Here is a 24,165-nt window from a genome sequence, read left to right as displayed (position 1 = left end):
CACTCTTAATATTTAACTTTCAAACTGCTAATTATAAGGACCGGTTGAGTTGCAGACTTGTTGCCTCTGTGCTGAGAGGCATATACAGGCTCCTTGTTTACACACTTTAACACCCAGATCCATCTCGTAAGTTCACACTTACACCTAGACTAACTTATTTGTTTAAAATTTAGTGTTAAGTCTTTTTTTGCAGGTTAATTCGCATAGTTATTTCATGTACATCGCGTAATAAGTGACTAATATAAACATGCGCTCACGCTGGGTAGATCTTTTTACTGATCGAAAATGGAGATATAATAGGGAAAATGACCTAATAATCCTACAGTATCATAATGTTTTTAATTGCCACAAATTTACGACGAGGATACGTCGCTATCACGGTCCGGACCATGTAAATCGCCGACCGAAACTACAAAGAAATGTATGGAAATAACTACGGCTATTACGGAACTGGGGACACGTCATCTTTATTGCTTCTACTCTTGTTACAACGGACATCGTGGACACATTGAACGACAAATTTAAATTCTTCCCCCCAACGATCAGAATAATCTAAATATGTTAATTACTCAATACGCCCAAGATGTTCCTTCTCAGTCGTCAAAGAAAGTCTCAATGGGTTTAGCCGTTAGCCGTAAATTAAACTCGGACGTAAAAATTGAAAAGTTTAAACCGTTAGCGATAACATAAGTTCACCATAAAAAAATTTGTACCCAATATTTGCCAATTTCAAGGTGCCTAGATCTGACACTTTAGTCTCCTACGCAGCCGTCTTTAGGCTAGTCGAGCTTTGCGTGACGAGCCTAAGAACGGCTGCGTAGGAGACTAAGATCTCTTAAGACCGGTTACTTTTCCTGTTTCGTGGTTGATGCGGCTACGACGAGTACACAATCTGCCCTGGTGTGATCTGTTATTGAAACCAAAAGTTTGGAGTCTTACTTGGCCTGCTTTTTGTAGGACGAGTTGCAGTATTTTGTTTCAACTATATTTAGATTTCTCCAATTCTTTCATCCAGTTGTGTGAATCGAGCAGTATAAAGGTATATTATTATTTAATAAATTTGTAACTTTTCTCTTAACCGAAATGGAAAAAAAATTAACCGTTAGTCGTAAAAAAGCCAAACATTTAGCCGTTAACCGTAACTGAGCCACTGCCCCATTGAGAGGGTCTTCAAAGTGCTTCCGCTGCACTGTATCTACATAATTTTGTCATTTCAATGTTCTTGACGTCGAATTTGCGCCTTCCAATAGATTCTGCAGTTCATATCCGTTATTCTTTGGCTCATACCCGTATAGTAACATTTTACAACTTGAAATTGGGTCAGTTTTCATCCACCCGCTATTATGGGAACCAATTGACGGTCCGGGGGCTGTCGACTATAAAGAGAGTCGTCTATACAATGTACTTGTAGTTGAATCACGTTGGCATATCGAAAACATAAATTAGAAAACCTGTCAAGGACTTTGCAGTTTCTTCGTGACTGAAAATGTTTAGAGATACGAAATATTGGCTAATTGTTACCTTCATACATTCACAAGCGATGCACCGATAAATTGATGTAATCGTCCTGGCCGAGTTACGGAAATATTTTTTAAAAGGACTTATCAAGGATAGTAAAATTAAGAAAAAAGACAACAGTTTTAATTTGTAAAGGCATATTTCGACAGCTCTTCGAAAAACTACAAACTTGATTTTACAATATTAAAGTACATAAAAATGATGAAATAATGAAAAACTGTTACATTTCTTTTCTCATTAGCATTTCTGTGTTCTGATTATAAATTCAAATTTGTATTTTTAATTTTTTTTTTCAGGTTTAAGCGATTAAACCTGAAGAACAGCGTAAAAATCAAAAATTGTTTTTCTTCAACCTGCTGATATCCAGACCTTTTAATCCTAAAATTATAGTTAGGATTTCATAGCGATAAAATTCAGTTAACCATGCAGTGTATAATTTCCTTTACGTATTACTGAAGAAACCATCTTCTCTTTAGAAAATAAATTTCTAAACTGGCTTGGAATAAAGGGGCCCACAGAGAGAACAAATGACAGTGCTATCAAAGAGTGGGAGGAGAAAACGTGCATCAAATAAATTCGTACGCAGGACCAATCAGAATAACTACGTGGAGTTTTTCGACGGTGACGGGTGAGATGTACTAATAATGGGTGTTGTTACCATTGTTCAGGATTCATAATTTTTCATGACATACTATGTTTCTTGGCTATTTTTTTCTTTTTTAACTAACTGAGCTATTAAGGTTATCCAACGTCAACTGAAAAGCCTCGTCTCGGAATTAAATGTATACTTAAACCGGCGAAATTCATTAGACGATAATGTCAGCTAGAAACTGATTCGGTTATTAGATGTATTTAAGGGACCATTAAAGTATCTCGTTGCTAAGCTGCACGGTTGCTACCCAAGTGCAATTTCACTTCCGGTCAGCCAAAATGTTTCCGCGCGCTTTTTTCGGCGCCGGCCCGGCGTCGCCGATTCAAGTCGCCGGTACCTTTTTTTTCACTTCGTTGCAACAAACACAAGAAAAAATTTTCGTTTACATTTTTATTGATTAATTTTCTGCTTTACGGTTACAACATGTGAGTCGTGCCTTTAATTTTGAAACTTGAGTGTTTTGCTTGAAAATTTCATCCTCGTACGGACGTAAGCAGAAAGCCGCAGCGATGGCTGCATGTCGATGGGGAAATCTCGAAAAGGTGACAGTACAAGATTTCCAGTGTCAGGCTGGGAATCGAAATCTCAAAGATACATTACTTTGTATTATACTGTTTTTTTAGAATAATTGTTGCTTAATTATCTCAAAAAACGCGTGATTACCCCCAATTTTCCTTTTGGGTTTCAATGGCCCTTGCTAAGATCTGCTTTTCCCGCATAGTCATAAACTTCCCAAAAATACTTCGGTCTTAAATATTAACACATGACAAAGGCGGTCCCTAACTTCCTCCAACCGATATTTCGTCTTTTGTACTCTCCTTTACAGGATTCTGGCACGAGCAGAGTCGTCCTGACCGCGATGACTATGTGGAAATTGTTTGGGGAAACATCAAAGAAGGTGAGAATGATACATTATTCAGCAAGTGACATGGGCATACTCAGAAAAAAAAATCGGAGTGCTCCTATTTCCCTAGTTCATGTGCTCTACCAGTGAGCTACAGGAGACTCGTTGGAGCTAAGGCCATTAAACTACATTAATCCTGCATGGTGCTAGGATTTGAATGTCAATGCGTGGTATATGGGCAATGGAATAAATGTGATCTGATTAGCTTAAAGCACTTTTCCAAACTCCTGACACACCTGACACACAATACAGGTATCGATAGGATAGTTTACGATTTCTTTCTTCATTAAGAACTTGATTAATGTATAACTGAATTCGTTCATTTGAATACTTAGTGGTCTTTCTTTTGGGCAACATCAAAATGAATGCATGTTAAAACGAATTTTCGATTGCAGTCAAAAGTTTGATAGCGTGAGACATGCAATCTTTCCTAGTTTCAAAGAACGCTTTACGGTTAATTCACCGCTTTTATTCACTAAATAATCTTACCATATCTTGGGCCTTTTAGTCTTAGATATTGGTTGTGGTGTTAAGTTCAAGAACAATGGATAAATAAATAAAGCTCTAGGTAATGCTTTTTTACTGGCTATTTTTAGTCAATCTAGAAATGAAACATGGAAAGCTAGCAAATTTTCTATCTTTTGACCAACAACTTCCAGTCGAAAATATGTACACCGTGTCACAAGGGGCCACTTAATAAGTTAGCTTGTTTTAAAATATCAAACAATAAGCTACATAGAATATTAGTTAATCACTCTTTGCATTTTTTTATATCTTCAGAAAACAAGCACAATTTCAATAAATACGGTCATGGTTTCATCGATAACTTGGGTGTTCCGTACGACCATGGATCCATAATGCACTACGGGAAGCGGGACTTCGCCAAATGGTCATGGCAGACCACCATAAAGACCAAGAATGGCGCATCTATTGGTCAGCGGGATCATCTCAGTAGTCTGGACAATAAACAAATGAATCTTTATTACAACTGCAACTCTAAGTAATGGTAATGTGTCTTTCAATGTTAAAAATTAATATAGAGAGACTCAAAATAAAGGAGTTGTACAAGTATGAGTCGGTGATTTGCGATGCCAATCATAGTATATAAGAGCGACTATCCACTTTGAGCCTCATATTCAAATTTTGTCAAAAAATAGATTTCTTTAACAACTTTTCCATCAACTTTTCTTGGAAAGTAGGTAACAAATATGAAATACGAATGGAGACATTTATTTTTTGTTATTTTGTGATTGGAACTTTTCGCACCCAGGGATGTGCTCGAAACCCACTGGGGAGATCGTGAATTTTGCAAGACTTGCAGCTGTTAGTTCTGGAGAAAACAGATTATCCAAAACCTCCTTATTCGCTAGTTATAAGCAATGGCCCAGTTTACGTTTATAGTACCTTTTATTACTCCCGTATGCAGACAGGGTTTCTAATTGGTTTCTAATTCCAAATTCTAAATCACAGGCAGCCCAAATTACAAAATCATTATTTCCGTAAGAAAAGTCGTACTGGCTTTGCCTCGAAAGATTTTTCAAAACAGTTATTTGGAATTCACATTGAAGGGATGTACGTTCAGTCAATAAGTCAATTTTCTTGTAATTTCGGACCAATATTAAGCTACAAGAAATAGCTTAGCAAACTCAAACACTATGTTAGAAAAAATATGAGTTCTCCTGGGGGGGGGGGGGTGGGGGTGGGGGGAACCTGCCCTCCCCCCCCCCCCTCTCACCTATATGTACGGCCCTGAGCTGACGACAACTGGTTGTTAAAGGGGCACTGTCATGGTGATTCCGCTGAGTTTTGGTCAAAACTACTCAAATATTTTACAAGATATTTTTTCTCTAACATGAAAAACACTCAGGGATTTCTCCTGGGAAGAACAAACTGTCTTCAGTTTTTTGGTGATTTGCGAATTGGTGAAAAACTAGTAAAACTTCAGACCAAGTTTTTCAAGTTGCAATCTATTTCAATCCTGACCATCCACAGCCAAACATAGTAAATACTAGTTCAGTTCTGTTCGTTTGCAAGTTTCTTGGGATATTTACTAATTTCAGCCGATGCGAAATGCAAGTTTCTTCGGATATTTAATTATTTCAGGACTGGATTTGCGAGATTGTACCGATAATTACTAATTCGAAAAATATGTTCCCCATTTTTTTTTTTCGCCATTTACTTTTTGCAGCAATGTCTTACGATATTAACTAATTCCAGCAATGTGTTTGCCAATTTCGTACATTATTTATTAATTCCGGTAATTGGTTCCCTAGTTTCTCAGCACATTTACTAATTCCTGCAACGGGGTCTCAATTTTCTTACCGTATTCACTAATTCCTACCATGAGTTCGTCAGTTTCTTACGATATATATACGCAATAGGTTTGCCAGATTCTTACGATATTTCGGATTGGTCGTCAGTAAAGTCCGGGGTATCCTAAGGAACAATTCTTGGCTCTATTTTGTTTATCATCTATATAAACGACATCTCGACAGATTTGACATCCACTGTACATGTCAAGATTTATGCAGACGACACTAAAATCTAGCGCACAATTGGTTCACCGGATGTTGATATCCCTGCTCTGCAGTGTGACCTAGATCGATTAGGCGTATGGGCAAATAAATGGCGGATGAACTTTAATCCGGATAAATGCGAGGTGATGCGATAGACCAAACCTATTTATTCGCCGGGAGGGCAATTTAGATCGGTAGAGAACACCAAGGACCTCGGGGTAACCATCTCTTCTGACCTGTCCTGGGGCAAGCATGTGTTTGCAACGGTGAATAAGGCAAATACTGAGTATTGGGTATCATAAAGCGGTCCATAAGTTAATTTGAAACAAATAACCGGGATGTGTTTTCGCAGCTCTACAAGTCACTGGTCCGGCCTATACTTGAGTACGCGGCTCCTGTTTGGAGCCCCGGCACTTGATTAAGGATATTGTGGCGCTGGAAAAGGTTCAAGGACGAGCTTCGCGACTTGCTTTAAGGCAGAAACGTGGCGAAATGAGTTATGAACATCGCTTAGCTTACTGAAATGGCAAACATTAGAGAAGCGAAGAGAATTTCTATCTCTGGTTCAATGTTATAAGATAGTTTTTGGCATTGATCACCTCTCTTTTGCAGATTTCTTTGAGTTTGCCAAAAGTACTTGTACAAGAGCTAACCACGACTATAAACTTTACTTGAGAAGAGCGGTTTGTAATTGCTACAAATACTCTTTCTTTATTCGCATTGTAAGTAAATGGAATGACTTGCCAGGATATGTCGCACATGCAAAATCATTAGAGACATTTAGCACCAGGGTTTTTGCGTTAACGGAAAACCAGAAACGGCAGTTTCAGGTTAGGCGTTTGGCGTTTGACGTTTATGGCTTCTACCGCTTTAGCTACACCATAGTTACACCAATCACTTGAAGTGGCCGCCATACTAAATTTGCGAACAGCGGTAGCGCTCTTTTTCATACAGCAACATAAAGCTCCATGTTCGCTCTTTCGCGTTATAGTCTGGGAGCATATGTATTCCCGTGGGCTATTTGTGAAGAAAGCAAGCCACTAGGCTAGTTGTGTTCAGGGGACCTAAAATAACAAGAAAAGTGATGTTGCCACCTTTGCAACTCACACGGAGGAGTTTTAAGGGGTGTTTTAAGAAATGACGTTAAACCCCCAGCATGGAAACGAGGCTATTGATAAAACTGTATCATACCTTCAATAAACACGGCTCAAATCTCCGCAAATTATTAGAATGTATTAAGTATGCGATAACATACGATCTAACGTATTGTTTTCGGTCACGTGATCGCTTTAACATGAAAACGAGAGGTTCCGAGTAGTTGATCTAAAGTCGATAATGCCGGCAAAATCGAGAAAACTTTTAACAAAATACGTCCATTGTTGCAAGGGTAAAAAACAAAACTTCTCTTATTAAGCGAGGTAATTGAGGAATATCACGCATTTTTCCTGTTTTTATAATAAACGTCTTCGCATTAGAGCTCGGAAAAACCACAGGCAACCCATCCTAGAAAAGCACAATTTTTGGTTCCTATAAAAATAATAACTACAAAAATTCGAAGAACTTGGGGTTTTTTTAAGATTTTTTTTATTTTATGTGAATACTCACACTTGATGCAAGATATAATAAAGTCTTGTGTTTTAACGTTGTACAATGGCTACACATTCGGAGCTTCAGCTATTACTGGAGATAAGGCATTACCATGGGTATTTATCATTGGGAGTGGAATGTAAGTTCACTAGCAATGTTATTCAAATTCGCTATCCAAATTATCATCAGAATCAGTCACCACCGACGTCTTCGGGCATATTTTCGATATCTTCGCCCGTGTCAGAACAGCCACAGAGGTCTGTGCAGTTCATTCCAGCCTTCCTGCACTGGCAGCGCTTGGTGGTACACCTTTCCTTGACACACCTGTGCTTCACAAGATGAATGATGGCCTCAGGTGCGGCGGGTAGTGTTGTCATGACGGGAATCCACGCCTTGTCCTCTTCTTTCCATTCACACCCGAAGTCCTTCGGTGATGGCAAGGCTGGGTTGGGGTTCCTGTCACTATTCCATACTAGTAACTAATAGTGGGCACGAAGAATGGCCTGATGCAATGCGGCTAATGTGGGTGGAAGCCGTTCTGATTTCGCTTGCTTCTTTGTGAAGAGCCACCATCTCAACGCCTTGACTGTGGAAATATATGTCTTGGGAAGTAAGAACTGACAGGTGAGCTTTTTTACTACCTTCTGGGACACGCCGCTTGGTAGATCACTTGTCCCGAGCTGTGACAATGCGTGGATTTCACTTGCTTCATTGAAAACACTCCAGCACGTAAGTTTCCCCTTGTTTGAAAATGAGCCTGTATTATCCGCCCCTGTCACAGCATGGAAAGCCGGTAGTGCTGCTGTCTTTGTAGGGCCAAGAGCAAGAACTATTGGCTGCAATGGTTCTGACCTTTGCCAGTCACAAACACTTTTTTCTGACAGAGATCAGGATCAAAGATGAGGCGAATCTCATCACTGTCTCCATATTTCTCAAAGATGGGATATGTATGGTGATCTTCGCAGTGTGAGCAACTTCTTATCCACTGGGGCTTGTATAGGGATTGTACTTCAGCCGTTGCATCGATACAATATTTTTTTTTAATACAATACAATACAATACAATACAATACAATACAATACAATACAATACAATACAATATTTATTTTGCCACATACAACAATTACAGATGGAAAAAAAATGATGAAAATTGACGAAAGAAAATAAATGGCGAGAAAACCTGAAAGAAACCACGAGGCTTATAAAGTCAGGCTTCCTCACTTTTAAAAAATAGCTATCTTATATTAGAATTACAATATGGACTTATGATAATTAACTTTGACCGCGCACACGTACACACACACACACACACGCACACACAGAGCCTCTTTCCCTCTGACTAGCAGCGTCTTGACCTGCAGTTCTTCACTTATCTGTTTTGGCTGGTTGCTTCTATAGAATAAAAACCAATGCACGCTTGGCTGATCAGTGCAGCATTTCTCCGTCTGTAGCAAACATAGATATCAGAACTACTGTAAATTCGTATGTTCCAACAGCTTCTTGGATGTCAATTTCAGGTCAACTTTTCATATCACCATCATGTGTGCAAACAGGTTTCTGTCTTTCTTGTAACTCCACTATTTGGCCGGCACTTGAAACCTTGATCTTCTTCCTCGTGGTTTTCCATGTCTGGAGCTTTCTTTCCTTTATTGGTGACCAAAGATTGGTTTGTTCAGTCTGGATTGAGTCGATCTTTGACAAATGCCTCGAACTGTTTCTGGATAATCTCACTCTGTTCCAAAAGATCTTTCTTTACTTTGCTCAGTATCATGCAGCCTTTTTCACAAGGTTAAAGAGATTGTTGCTCTGCTCGGTAAGAGGTTTAAAGAAATTCTCCATTGCCGTTACCAACTGTTCTATGTCTTTCTCTTCACAAGAAATCGCAGAAGCTGACAAAGTATGCTGATGAGTGCCTTCCTTTTCCGGGGTGGTCTCAGCCATTTCTTTAGCGTCTAAGGCTAGACGGGCAAGCTCAGGAGCAATGAGAAAAACTTTGGCGCTGGCGTTTGGATTCAGGGTGATACCAACTAGCCCTCCTGAGACTTTCATTGAGCGATTTATTTGCTCTAGGGCATGGTCCGCACCCAAAGCACAGAATGACATATGCAGATTCTTGTTGACGACCCAATTACCTTTGCAGAACTCTTCATATATCTCAGGGTCTGGACAATGGCAGCATCTTCATTTCAGCAAAGTAAAGTGGAATCCATTTGACATATTTAAGACGTCCATGAGGAAAGAAGTACTTTGTGAACAGCTGGAGCAACGTAAGATGCAGCCTCCAGTTCCCTGTTCGGACCGCTCCAATGAACTGTGATCATCCCCACTATCATTTACATACAACATCGGAACACCTGAAATTCTGGAATCTGGCTGTTTTCTTCCTCAAAGGTCTTCATTTTCCCAATTTGATCTAGAGATTTTATGACCACTACCATTCTTGAACTAGCTTTCCTGGGGCACGTGTCACGAGCACTTCCCAGCTGCCTTGCGCTTTCCTCTATTTGCTTAAAGTGCCACTACGACGAAAATTTTTACTTCTATTTTCGCCCTTTTCGTGTTCCAATCCATTTAATGAGTTCGAAATTGCAAAAATAGCTATTAATTAGCTTTATACAAGCTTACTGATCCTGGGAATAAGTGGCCGAAAACCATCGAAAACCCGTCCGCCATTACTCCGACGGCAAAGTGACGCCCGTGGTCATTCTAAAATGCGGTTGCTTGTATGAGATCTTTGCGTGACGTCATACGCGCATCGAACATCGTGCGTTCCTTGCAAGAACTCAGTAAACCTCAGTAATCGAGAGTCCTAAAGTAAGTGAATAGGAAAGATTATTTGTAAGATTCGCCATCCAGTTTGATGAAAAGTGATCTAAAGGACAATTTTATCGAATATCTTGGATTATAATTTCCTTGGCGGTGGATTTGGAGTCGTATGACTGCAAAGAATACGCTTCGAAGACACGCGAACAGCTCATTCAAGCCTGGGATTTACATGTAAAGCCGAAGAAGAAACGAATTCACTCCGGCATTTTTTACTCAGCAACTGTATTGGAGGTAGACATATGGTTATTTAATATTCTGGGTATGTTTTCTATTTGGGATTAGTAAACAGAACCTAATCACTATTCGCAGAAGCACTTGAGCAACAAATTATTGAATAGGATGGATAACTCCAGACATGTTGATCGATGTTGGTGGCGTGTATGGTGTTCGCAAGTATCAATCAAAGCTGCATAATGGGTCAAGAAAAAAAGAACTATTATCCTCGTTTTTTTATAGTTCAATAAAGCTTTGACAAAACTAAAATGATGTATAATTAACTTCAGTTGAAAAGTGGGTAGCTATAGCTGTAATCTACAGAATATTTGCAATAATACAATACTACAGGGCTGTAATCTACCAGGTATTACCTGGTTAGATCCCTTCCTCATTCTACAACAACTTTCAAGCAGTAAATGAAGTAATCATGAGGGGCCTAATATTTTAAAGCCACGGTCCAAGTAACATTCAACAATAAATTGTTGTAAAGCCCTCAAATGCGGCTGGAAAACTAAAGATTAATAAGAACGTTTAGGAGGACAGCTAAGGAGGAAACCTTAGTAGGCTTGCATCATATCTCATCCATATTTGTTATTTTAATAATGTTTGTTCCTTGGTCAATGAGGATGTGTGAATCTGAGTGAAACAAGCAAACCAGCCTCTTATCTCATCTAAAACTGACACTATAATTGTAATCATTTTACATGTTGAGTGTGAAGAGCCAGCATAACACTGTGCTGTAACAGTATTGTATTTTCCCACAAATCATACAATGTTCACAGACATAAAATTGAAATATTATAGTTATGAAAGAATGACCATCCTTTCCACAGATATACCTTAATTATTCTTGGAGATTCTACCAGAAATGAGATTAAATGTCTTTTTTCTTTGGTGTTTTAAATTAAGAGCCAATTATTACTTTAACCTAAGTTTTCACACAAACCACAGCTTATTTTTTGTTTTTGTTCAGCGACATGAACTTCATTTTAATTCTTTTCTATCTTGTAAGTTTTATCTTACATGACCCCACAAACATTTTCATGCGTTATACTTATACTATGTGTTTGTTGTTTTTCTATTCTGTTTAGCTTTTTTCTTCTGTCAAATAGCCCTGGCTTTCTTATGTTGGATGTTGATATCTGTGGGTTTTTACTTTGGCCTTCAGGAAATAACCAGAACTAAGAACAGGGCCAGCTTTAAATATCAAAGCCATTTTTTATGCCAATAATACCACATATTTTACTTTATTTCATTTTATTATTATTATTTTTTTTTTTGGGGTGGGGGTGGGTTGTTTTGTTTTTGTTGTTGCTGTTATGACATAACACTCAAATCTCCCTCACAATGAACAAGCCAACAAAATAATTGGCCACCAGTAAACAATTTCCATAATCCCTTCACTGTTTATATTAATGTGCCTGACCTATATCCAGGATATTTTTTTTGAAGACTCTCCTATCAGCTATGTTGGCAGTTTCTAAGATCAAATTTAAAGTTATGCCTTTTGCTGTGGCCCTCTCTGATAACCATTACAACACTGAGAATACTCAGAGCACAAGAATGCATGCCATGATCCCACTGGCCAAAAACCTTCCCTGTATAAAGATAAGTTTACCCTTGAAGTCAGAGGCCAGTCTTGCTGTCTACTCTCACCATGCCTGCGGCATTGTGGTTCTTGATGACATGGGTATGACAGCAACTTTTAAAAAAAACCACACACACACACAGTCTGCATTACTAGTACCTACTTGTCATATTGATATGATATCAATGCTAAATATTGCAAAAATTTGCTGGTAGTTCTCCTCCTCTCCCTTCCATTTATAAATTTGCACATTATGTACAATGTAAACCTTAGTGTAAGATCCTGGCCCATTCTTCTGGACAAGGTATCTTCTGTAACTGTGAAAAATGCCTTCATGCTTCCCTAAACTAACCCTAATAATACAGATCCCAGTATTTTAAGGTTCAGGAAGTGTCGTTGACAGATCTAAACTAAAAGCTAAGTGAGATTTACTACGGCATTATTTACCATGGGTAGTCCTATTTACCATGGTGTGCTTTGGTGACTTTGTTGACGCCTTTGCACTGTCTCTGGTATATACCAAAACAGTGCAATACTTTTTTTTAGAAATTTATTATGTTGTACAAAAAATGCTGTAAAATTGGCTGTCCATATAACAGACTTTGCCAAGAAAACAAAAGAAGGGACAAATACAAAATTAATAATTCAAACACAAAGATGAAATTTACCAAGCACTGGTAGTTTTCCACACTCTTTAGAATAGGGTATTGGACAAAATACTGTCTCATAATTTTGTCAGTTTGGTTCATTTGTTCTCTTTAGTACAAACTAATATGGTTTAAATTGTAGATATTATCTTGACTTGTCCCACAAGATAACTTTCAGCATAATATTCACTGCAAGGCTGCACAAAGGTGCAGTCAAAGCACATTTACAAGTGATATTTAAAAAAATTGCTCAATAATAGTATTATAATTAGTTAATAACACAGACCAAATAGGATTGCTACAAGACCTTCTTGACTCACAGTAATCAGTGATAGCCACATTAGAGAATTTTGCAAGTTGGAGTGTCAGCAGGTCCACATCAGCTGGAAAGTTGCCTGCAAATTTCTTCTGACCTGTACTTTCACATATCATGTGATTGTTTCAATATATAGAGATTAATTTTTCATGTCAATGTCACAATCAGTTTAATTACAATTGCTCATTTAATACAGATCGAAAATCTCGCCTTGCTGTGTATTCTACAGTCGGCATACAAGTCTTTCAGAAATGTGTTGGGTGCTTTGTACGAAGAGAGCATTCGAAAAACTCGAGGCAGTTGATTGTCAATATTTATTATACCACAAGCAATTATTATTACTATTTGAATAAAATGGAGTATCAATGCACTTTTATTTTCCCAAAGCATGACACTCATAGGAAGTAGACGTAATGAACACTGGACAAACAAAGCATTACAATGAGCTATAAACAAAACATACACACCACCACTCCGCGCCACTTGCTTTCATTGCACGCATTCACGAAAACAGTTCATTTCCGATTAGTTACCTTGGCCTAATCGCTTCACTTAGTCCCTCGCTTTACCTTGGAAAAGTAAACATCGAGGCAGTAGCATTGCATGGCAGTCCTTGCGTTTGAGTTTCCCTCGAAGCAGCTGTCGAAGTCGTCGAGAGGATATGTCTTTACAGACTTAAGTACTTCGGTGCGATGTACAAAAAGACGATTTAATTTGTCTGAAGAAATTACCCCCTTTTGACGTATTTCAGAACCATAAATGTTCAAACAACCACCATCAGGTTTCTTTCGGTTGCCCACAATACGTGTGCGTTGTAAAGACGGCCCTTGAGCCACTAAAATAAAAAGAAGTGGCTTCTTTCAGCGAGATCGAACATTCGAAAGCAGGCCATGTTGTTGTGCGCGTATGACGTCATATTGCTGTCGGTGCAACTAGATCCAGCTCTCTATGTAGTTCACGGCCATTTGTCGTTCGAGTAATGGCGGCACAGCGAAGCTGAACTTTGCGTTTAAAATAACTGGTCTTCCCGTTGGAATTTCGATGTAAAATTTGGCGTGGTTAGTATTTATCACTTCTACTTTCCAAAGTTGAAGAAAAAAAGGGATGCAAAATTTTGATCGTAGTGGCACTTTAACCATCTGTGAATCTTGTTGAGATAAAAATGCTCTCTGGTATAGGATAAAAATGGCCTGCAAAGTGATCATTGTGAGATTCTTCTCCTCTGAACACTGAAGCCCAAGTCTCCAGTTTGAACACATTTTGAACAGGTAATTAATTTTAAATATTTTTGGAATGCTTAAAAGCATTTCAAAATTCATATCAAATTATTGATAGCTAACATATCCTTTCATTAAACACAGGAACAGTGTTTGGAGTTTTTTTCCATGCAAAAAACGGTAATATGGCCTCCTGTTTATGCGATTTTATCATATATTTCATGCCAGGAAATCACTTGAAGAGGCAAAAAGCTCCTTTACACATATTTTTTCCATAAGGCTCGATGATATTTTGTGCAAAAAAGGCACAAATATACTAATTCAAGAACCAGAGATGGTGTTTATCTGGGGTGGTATGCCTGTGGTTTTTCTAAGCTCTCATTCGAGAAAATATATAATAAAAACGAGAAAAATGCATAATATTCCAGTTAATTGTTTTGCCAAATAAGAATGGGTTTTTTTACCCTTGCAAAAAGCGACGTAATTTGTTCAAAGTTTTCTCGATTTTGCTGGCATTGTCAACTCTGGATCAACAATTCGGAGCCTCGTTTTCATGTCACAGTGATCACGTGACCGCAAAACAATAAGCTAGCTCATATATTATGGCACACTTAACACATTCTAATAATCTGCGGAGATTTGAGTAGTTTTTATTGAAGATATGGCACAGTTTTCTCAATAGCCTCGTTTCCATGCTGGGGTTTGACATCGTTTTTAAAAACACCCCTTAAAACTCCTCCGTGCGAGTTACAAAGGTGGCAACATCACTTTTCTTGTTATTTTAGGTCCCCTGAACACAACTAGCCTAGTGACTTGCTTTCTTCACGAATATCCCACGGAACCTGATTTTTAAACAGATGCTCCCGGACTATTAGTTTACACCTAAACATCAACATAAAGACTTGCTACATACAAATCTAACATTTTTACGTTTCAAAAAATTGAAAAGTACGACTCAAATCGCTGAGGTAAATTACTTACGTGAAAACCAACCTCTCCACGTTGAAAACGCACCTTGAAAACCGCAAACATAACGTCAGAGCCTTGTCACGTGATGTCTAGCCGTTCGCCGTCTGAGGTTTTTGCCGAAAAGCCTGGTGCTAAATGTCTCCATTATCTGCCGTTTTTTAGAGTAGACTTAAAATTTACTTGAATATTTATTGAATCAATAGCCATCGAATTTTATCTAATTCTAGAAATTTCAAAATATTTTTGCAAGTTTTTAGTTAGGGAAATTGTTTTTGTATAGGGTTAACCTCACGATTTCCCTATTCAGGATGTTTTTGTTTTTGTGTTAAAGCCTCCTGAATTTAATGTTATGTTATGTTATATTTACCAATTCCAGCAATGCGTTCTCCAATTTCGTAGGATATATATTTATAAATTCCAGCAATAGATTCGCCAGATTCTAACGATATTTACTAATTCCAGCAATGCGTTCGCCAATTTCGTAGGATATATATTTATAAATTCCAGCAATGGGTTCGCCAGTTTCTTATCATATTTACTGATTCTAGGAATGGTTTCGCTAGTTTCTTACAATACTCACGAATTACAGCAATCAGGGATCGCCAATTTCATTTGATGTGTACTAATTCCAGCGATGGGTTCGCCAGTTCAATTCCTTGTGACATTTACAAATTCCAGCTTTGGGGTCACAATTTTTTTACGACTGATATTAACTTATTCCAGCAATGGGTTCGCTAGTTTACTTATTTCAGCAATGGGTTCCGGCTCGCCGCTTTTCTTACGATATTTCCCAATTTGAGCAATTGATCCCCCAGTAACGAGTTTCCGTCAAAATTTACGAATTCCAGCGATAGATTTGCAACTTTCTTACGATATTTAAGAATTCCAGCATTGGGTCGCCAGTTTCTAAAGATATTTACTAGCACCAGCAATGGGTTGGCCATTTTCCTATGACATTTATCTATCACAGCAATGGATTCGCCCGTTTTGTTGGGATATTTTCTAATTCCAGCAATGGGTTGGCCAGTTTGTTAGGATGTTTACTAATTGCAGCAATGAGTCCGCCAGTTTCATACGATATTTTCTAATTCCAGTATTAGGTTCTTCCGGTTTCTTAGGATATCGCCAGTTCTGTACGATAATCCTCATAACAGCAATGGATTCGCCAGTTTTGATGGGATATTTTCTAATTCCAGCAATGGGTTGGCCAGTTTGTTAGGATGCTTACTAATTGCAGCAATGGGTTCGCCAGTTTCATACGATATTTTCTGATTCTTGCAGTATTTGTTGGCTTCACACTACAAGCTAAGTTAGTTTCAAGTAAGTACTTGATTCAAGTGCACTTAAAAATCTCAAGTCGCACTTTAGAAAACTTGGCTTTACACTTGAAGCACAAGCTGTCAATCATCGTTCGCGGTAAAATCAGAAATGCGATTGCTCGCGGGAAAATCATGGAGCCTTTGCAACGGAAAAACGTTTTGAGTTGTTTACTCTTTATTTTGTCTTTAATTTTAACTCGGAGAGTTTTAACATTACAGGAAATGCATAGGTACTTCATTGTTTACGAGTACTTGGCGACAAAACAAAAGAACATCTTCTGAACTGAAAATCGATGGTTCAGGCTGTCTGTAAAGATGAAATTCAAATAAGATCGTAAGTTTAACTATTTGTATCGGCTTTTCCTTCTTTTTTATGTTTACTTATATAAAAGACTGTTCCATGGAGTCCTCAAACTTCTAGGCGTATCTCCAGCCATTCATTTTGATTTTTTTTAGATTAATTTTAGTTCACGGCAAAATGTTTATCTGTCCTGGCACCGCAGCACGTGGCTTTCAGTTGGTTTCCCTTTTCCTATTGGTCAAGTACGTTCTCAAGTGTGGTGTTGGCCCTACTTGGCGGCGTACTTCGGCTTCTTTGAACTACGAACGTTTCCATGGTCACTAAGTAAAGTTCAAGTTGGTAGGTTTTACCCCTTCACACTCAAAGTAGGTTTCAAGTGCACTTAGATTATACTTACAAGCTCTGGTTTGAAGCCCCCAAAATTAAGTTCTTCCGGTTTCTTAGGATATCGCCAGTTCTGTACGATAATTCCTCATAACAGCAATGGGTTGGCCAGTTTATTAACATATACTGCTTCTCTAATTTCAGCGCAATGTTCGCCATTTTCTTATGACATTTACTAGTTCACTCATTTTTTTTTCTTTAGGATATTTACTGATTCCAGTAATGGGTTCGGCAGTTTCCAACGATATTTAATTATTTATTTATTTTATAATTTTTTATTTTTTAATTATTGTTTTGAAATCATCTTAATGTAAGAGGTGGTTATCTTAATCAAGATTGAGGCATCTCTTTTAACAGAAACCAATGTTAACTACATTAAACTAAGGTGATGGGGTCCTTATTGAAAGCTGTTTTTGACCTTGTGGAAATTTCAATATGACTAAGAAGGCTTTATGATACTACCATTTAACATAGGATGCAATACGTCATAAACTAAAATTAGCTATGCTTAACATGTGAACAAAGTTTTAGAAACCAACTCATATGAACAAGACTTCTAATGATGAAGGGAGAGTGGTGCTCTTGAAAGCAGTTTCTTTAGTCTCTCACCAAATCTCTGTACGCATTTTAACATTTCATTATTTTCGTTTATTTAAACTGATCGGTTCGCTTTACCCTTAGTTTAAATCTTTTCTGAAACTTGTGAATTAAATTTCATTTTTCGGTTTCCTAAGGTTATTTAATCCATTAAAAACTTGCTACGCTTGCTAACTATTATGTTTATTCAAGTTTTCGTAAACTGTTAAATAGAGCAACCTTGTAGATGAATTTGACAATTTTTTGGTGGCTGAACGAACATTCGATCTGAAAGACGATGGCAGTTTTTCTCGTTTGCATTCAGAATGCAAACGAATTTGTTTGTCTTCAGCCGTCTTTTAGTTTAATCACCTGTGAAATCATCCTAAATCTTATAAGAACCCAACTGCTTCTCCAATATCGAAATGCGTTTTAGTATGTACGGTGTAAATTAAAAGCAGGCTAAAACAATTTCTTATTGTTTACAGATCTGCTTCTAAGCAAAAGCAGCCTGACCAACTAAGTACACACAGGCGGGAAAAAATAAACATAAAAACAGAATCGAAGCTATAAATGGAATGGAGTGAGGGAATCCATTCACTATTGGATCAAAATGTTGTTCCTGTGCATAGTTCTGTTTACAGCGTCCTCTTTCGCAGAAACATTTCAAGATGATGGTGAGTGTAAATTTAACTTAAAATTTTCAAATTCGCTTTTGCCGTTTTTAGACAGGGTTTCAATTGATTGCGAGAAGTTATTTCACCTTTGCTTTAGTTTTGCTAAAACGTTTTGGTTTAAACGCGCTCCTTTGAAAACCGCTTTTGGATCACATGAGATCAAGTTAAATTAAAAGTTAATTTTTTCAATTGATTGCGAGAAGTTATTTCACCTTTGCTTTAGTTTTGCATTACTACAATGTCTGACTGATCGGAGTTTCATTCAACTAAGCCAATCTCGACTTGCTCATGCGCGTTTGCCTACAGTATGTCTGTATTTACTTCGAGATCTCATTGGTTTATAGTTGTCTCTGTACAGTGTACATTCGGTTAGACTGATAACTCCCAGGGGGGGGGGGGGGGGGCAGGTGATTAATCTCCATAGATTTGGTTTAAACGCGCTCCTTTGAAAACCTCTTTTGGATCACATGAAATCAAGTTAAATTAAAAGTAATTCAATCTGTTGAAATAGTGCTTAAAACAGATTTTGACGTAGTTATAAGTACGTTTTTAAATATTAGTAGAAAGTGAGTATCTTTCACGATGCATCGCTCCAACTTTTTAGCTAGTGAGCAAAATACTAGCCACTTGCGTGTATCTTTTTTCGAGTTTCCGCTTTTCAAACTCCAACTCGAAGCTATAAATGGAATGGAGTGTGGGAATCCTTTCACTATTGGATCAAAATGTTGTTCCTGTGCATAGTTCTGTTTGCAGCGTACTCTTTCGCAGAAACATTTCAAGATGCTGGTGGGTGTAAATTTAACCAAACTCGCTTTTGTCGTTTTAGAGACGTTTTCAAATGATTGCGAGAAGTTATTTCACCTTTGCTTTAGTTTTGCACTACTACAATGTCTGACTGGTCGCAGTTTCACTCAACCAAGCCAATCGCGAATTTCCCATGCGCGTTCGCCTACATAGTTGTCTGGCTTATAGTTGTCTCTGTACAGTGTACATTCGGTTAGACTGATAACTCCCAGGGGGGGCCCAGGTGATTACTCTCCATAGTTTTGGTTAAAAGGCGTTCCTTTGAAAATCTCTTTTGGATCACATGAAATCAAGTTAAATTAAAAGTAATTCAATCGGTTGAAGTTTATGGTGCTTAAAACAGTTTTTGGTGTAGTTATAAATATTCCTTGATATAAGTAGAAAGTGAGTACTTTAACGATGTATCGCTCTAACGTTTTAGCTAGTAAGGAAATCTACTAGCCACTTGTGTGTATCTTTTTTCGAGTGTCCGCTTTTCAAACTCCAACCCGGCTGCGCCCGTCGTCTTTAATTCACACACAACTTAAATTAGAAGTAATTCAGTCAGTTAAAGTTTAAAATGCTTAAAACAGTTTTTGACGTAGTTATAAATATCCCTTAATATAAGTAGAAAGTGAGTACCTTTAACGATATTTTCTACCATGAAGAGGATAAGGTGAGAAAGGTCAACTAAGAACGTTAAATGAGAGGCAAAGAATAATTGTAACGGCATTTCTCTGGAATCTCTTTGCTTTCTGACTCCTTGTGCTTCTTTTTCCATGATCAAGGTGACGACGACATCAAAAAGTTCGCGGGTAAATATGAGATATGGCAAGGTGACATTTTGTTGACAAAAGATCAGATGGCAGCGATCAACAATGGGCTGAACCCTAACAATGCCGGAGGGGCTCGTAAAATGGCATCTTGGGATTCTGCTAAGTGGCCTCGGAATAGAGTCTACTACACCATTAAAACTAGTAAGTTGATTAACAGTCATGCCCTGCTAATGACGTTCGAGAAGTCCCGGCCTTGACTGGACCATCACCCAAGTTACGAATTCAAATCACTATTTTTATAACAAACAATACTGCCTCCATTATACCTGTAATTATTGTGCGCGCGTTGGATATGAGATGATAGATACCAGGCGCGTAGCACCGAGTTGGCTATAATCATCTTACAATTCCATCCAACAAGCGTGAGTGGAATAATTGTTTTAATCAAGAAATATTGCTATAGATTTTGCTGATTTCGCTTTGCAAGAACAATAAGAAGACAAGGCATGGTATAATGGCTCATATGCCATGGCCGCTAAGCCAATCAAATCGCTCGAATTGCATTATACAATGATACAGTTTTTAATAATAATTATTGCCCTAGTTAGTTAAAGTTATTGTTTATGTATGTACATGTATCTGTGTTTCGAGCAAAATAAATTGTATTGTTGTTATTTCCTCTCGTAATTCCTAGGAAGGCTAATAACGAGACGTAAAATCAAAAGTGCAATAAAGGAATTTGAAGAAAAAACTTGCCTGAGATTTTCGGAAGTAAGGCCTGGTTACCGCGGGGACTACATTGAATTCAACAGTGCTTTTACTTCAGGGTGAGAAAAGATATAACTTATAAAATATATGTTAAATAATATAGGCTGTTAATTGTTATAATTGTCTCCTTTGCAAAGGTAAGTAAAAGTAATTATTGAAAATTTAAGTATGGTTATTGAATTTGCCACATTCTTATCTGATTAGCTAAAGGCAGACAGTTTGAGTTAATATCCCTACTGCAACAAATAAGATCCGTGCATTCGTCAGTCGTTACATGAGCGGAGAAACATTTTTCTTGGCTGATTGATGTCAAAAGAAGGCTTCTCGGCAGCGGAACCAACGAACGCAGAATTTCCGACATTGGTTGCTGAAATGTAAATGTAAATTAATTTTTATATTCTTGTGTGACCTAATTGTTTTAGAACGGGCAAGGAACTGTGCGAGCGTAATGTTTACATTTTCTCTCACCAGCGTGCCAGAGCCCGGCCAGCGACCAAATTTACGAAGCCCTGTTAAGTTAAAATGGATCTTAAGTATATCTGATTGGATTGATATAAAAATAAATATCAAAAAGTGTCAGTAATGGTTTAAAAAACACACTGAAGAAGGCATATATACCCCAAAAAGTCTGTATTTTTTAAACCATTACTGACACTCTTTGATATCTATTTCTATATCAATCCAATCAGATATACATTTTCAAGTGTCACACATCACCTACGAATTTTCCGTTCACCGTTTATTTCGGTATCTTAAATATATGTTCTTTAACAAAAGCCTGTTGTTGGAACAACAATTAACAGACTATTGTTCAGGAACAATACTATCACACCTCTATCCTAATCTTTATGGTTTCTTTTTAATTACCTTTATCCAACAGTTGTTATTCTACTGGTGTGGGTCGCAGGGGTGGAAAACAAGATATTTATCTGGGTTTTGGCTGCTTTGGACACGGTATCGCCGTTCATGAGATCGGCCACGCTATCGGTAAGATTCCTCACCTACTCTCGCGTCATTTTTGGGTCTAATTTGATTTTTAATTTAACAGTTGCGTAATAGACCACGAGGGTGAGCGATAATAGTTGATTTGTAGTCTGATAGGTTTAAACTGATCATGCGACTGGGGAGTGCAAATTTACCAAGAGACGCTACTATTTAAACAATGGAGTGTTTATGTTAGTACGTTTGCCCTTCGTAAATCAATTTTTTTCGAACAAATGTCGTGTAGACACATCAAATTTGCAGTCCGGCCCTCACCCACCCCTGGAGTCAGACGATGTCATCAAAAACAGTAATATTCAGGGTACAGCCTCTCTTGACAGAAATTTATGGCAATCTTAGTCCGATTTTAACTAGTTTTTTTTAATGAACATTTTATGGTTGTAAAGCCCTGCTGGTTACAAGTAGATGATAATAGATATTATTAAAAACTGCATCATTGTATAATGCAATTCGAGGGATTTGATTGGCTTAGCGGCCATGGTATATGAGCAATTATACCATGGCCGAGAAATGGCGACCATTAAATTGCCTTCTGGTCGTTCTTGCACAGCGAAATCAGTAAGATCTAGCAATATTCCTCGGTTGTTTTTAATAAAACAATTATTCCACTTGCGCTTGTTGGATATGAGATGATTATAGCCAACTCGGCGCTACGCGCCTCGTTGGCTATCTATCATCTCATATCCAACGCGCGCTCGTGGAATAATTGTTAAATATATCGAATTTTAGTGATTCGTACGTGGTACCCGAAGACCCTGCCTCTCTTCAGTGTGGTGGTGAACATAATTTCGTAATCATTAGCTAATGGCATACAAAGTCGCTGATATGAAGGGAAAAATATATCATGCAAATATAATTATAACTGTACCGTTTACTATTAACATTTTTTTTTCCTCGTTCCAGGAATGTGGCATGAACAAAGTCGCCTAGACCGTGATAAATATGTGACCATTTACTGGGACAATATTCCAAAAGGTCAGATACCTAACTTGTTAAGCACGGTAGAAGCTTGTCATGGGAGGAAAGATAGACCTGAATTCTTAGCTTTTGATCTCTTGAGCTCGCTTACTGTAGTTCACTCGTGACATAATTTGAATTTACGTCTGATTCAGGTTATCTTATGCAAAAATTACATCTTTTCTTCTGGCTCATGTAAAATTTTGCAACCACGTAGAAAAAAGTGAGAACTTGAAACATTCGCTTTTCACAAAAGGATAAAGTGGGCATGTACGTATGTTTGGTTAATTGACTTGTAGAAAATTGGTGAAAGACTGCCTGTAAAATACTATATTAATTGCGCACGCCACAATGCGTAAAGGCCTCCGCTGTCCTTGACGGATCTCAAGTGTCAGTAATTAATCTTTTGTTATCCACCATGACTGGAACTTCATGAACCTGAACTTTGTAAATAACTCTGTGGGACGTTAAAGAACCCACTCACTGTTTGCAAAGAGTAGGGGATGTAGTTTTCGGTGTTGTGGTCTGGTCTTTGTATACTCTCATGGTTGGGTGGGTAAATGATTGGAGATTTTAGCTTCATAAGCTGCTCTTAAAAATCCGAGGGTTAATAAAAGTGATATGATGTGATGTGAAGTTGCACTACTGGCATGCATGCAGTCATCAGCAGACATCATCGATCGCCAATGATTTCAAAGATAAAGTATAACGTTCTCTAACAAAGTAGAACCTAATCACAACTCACTGACTTGTTCTTGTTAACTTAGTATTCATGGTGCTTTTTTATTTATTTATTTATTTATTTATTTATTTTAATTTAGACAAGCGCAGCCAGTTTATGAAGATGTCGTCTGACACCCTCGGACTCCCGTATGATTACGGATCCATAATGCATTATGGAAAACACGAATTTGCTAAATGGCCATGGCAAGTAACCATCGCACCCAAGAAATCTAGTGTGTCAATTGGTCAACGAAGAGGGCTCAGCCCACTGGACGTAAAGCAAATCAATCTGCATTACAATTGCTAGTAAGAAATAATTTGATAATTGAGTGTCCTTTGTTTGTCCAAGGATGTGTCCGCATTTCACGGACTTCTTGTTCCTGTCACTCTCCTAATTTGATATTTACCAATTTCATTGTAATAGACCATTTTCATTATGACGCTAAAAGCATAATTATTATTAATAGCTTCAGTTGGTAGCTGTGGTGAAAATTGCGCACATAGCCTTATCGTGTTCTTGCGGCATAACGGATCGGATCAAAATACAATAAAGGAAATGGCGTCGTTGTTTTAGAGAAAGGAATTATCAGTGATTGACATTCAGTGGCAGTTTTGTCCAGAATGCCTCTGGAAAACTTCTTCACTGAACAATTAACCAAATATAATGAAAATTTCTACTTTGTGTGTCAAATTGTTGTAGACTACTTGGTTTCCCTTTATTAGCAATATCTCTTGACTCCGTCTGCTTTCAGATATTCTCCCTTCCCTCCTTTTCAACCATTTTACTAACACCTCTATTTCTAACCTTTTTTCGCTTACCAAAGGTTGGAAGTTTCAGCCACTGGACTAATTTACAACCGACTTAACCAAAATTAAAAATAAATAAATAAATAAATAAATAAATAAATAAATAAATAAATAAATAAATAAATAAATAAATAAA

The 24,165-nt window shown here is 37.7% G+C and overlaps 1 protein-coding gene across 1 annotated transcript; it reads left to right on the top strand.

Moving 5' to 3' along the window:
- Positions 1-2,693: 2,693 nt before the first annotated feature.
- On the top strand, positions 2,694-23,529 carry LOC146472766 (zinc metalloproteinase nas-13-like). The gene is made up of 7 exons (XM_085119160.1): positions 2,694-2,712; positions 2,997-3,068; positions 19,785-19,973; positions 20,467-20,599; positions 21,421-21,527; positions 22,446-22,517; positions 23,321-23,529. The coding sequence occupies exons 1-7, from the start codon at positions 2,694-2,696 to the stop codon at positions 23,527-23,529; spliced, it is 801 nt and encodes a 266-aa protein (XP_084975286.1).
- Positions 23,530-24,165: the final 636 nt, after the last annotated feature.

The sequence above is a fragment of the Pavona decussata genome, unplaced genomic scaffold (assembly GCF_977016875.1).
Source record: "Pavona decussata unplaced genomic scaffold, jaPavDecu1.1 SCAFFOLD_96, whole genome shotgun sequence".
In the NCBI taxonomy this organism is placed as follows: domain Eukaryota; kingdom Metazoa; phylum Cnidaria; class Anthozoa; order Scleractinia; family Agariciidae; genus Pavona; species Pavona decussata.
Note: the sequence above shows the minus strand (reverse complement) of the source record. Positions and strands in the feature narration are given on the sequence as shown.

Bases quoted from the DNA above. Each gene is read 5' to 3' on its own strand.
- LOC146472766 (XM_085119160.1), top strand. The intron at 20,600-21,420 runs GTGAGAAAAGAT...TTTATCCAACAG, and splicing joins AACAGTGCTTTTACTTCAGG to TTGTTATTCTACTGGTGTGG. The intron at 22,518-23,320 runs GTCAGATACCTA...ATTTTAATTTAG, and splicing joins CTGGGACAATATTCCAAAAG to ACAAGCGCAGCCAGTTTATG.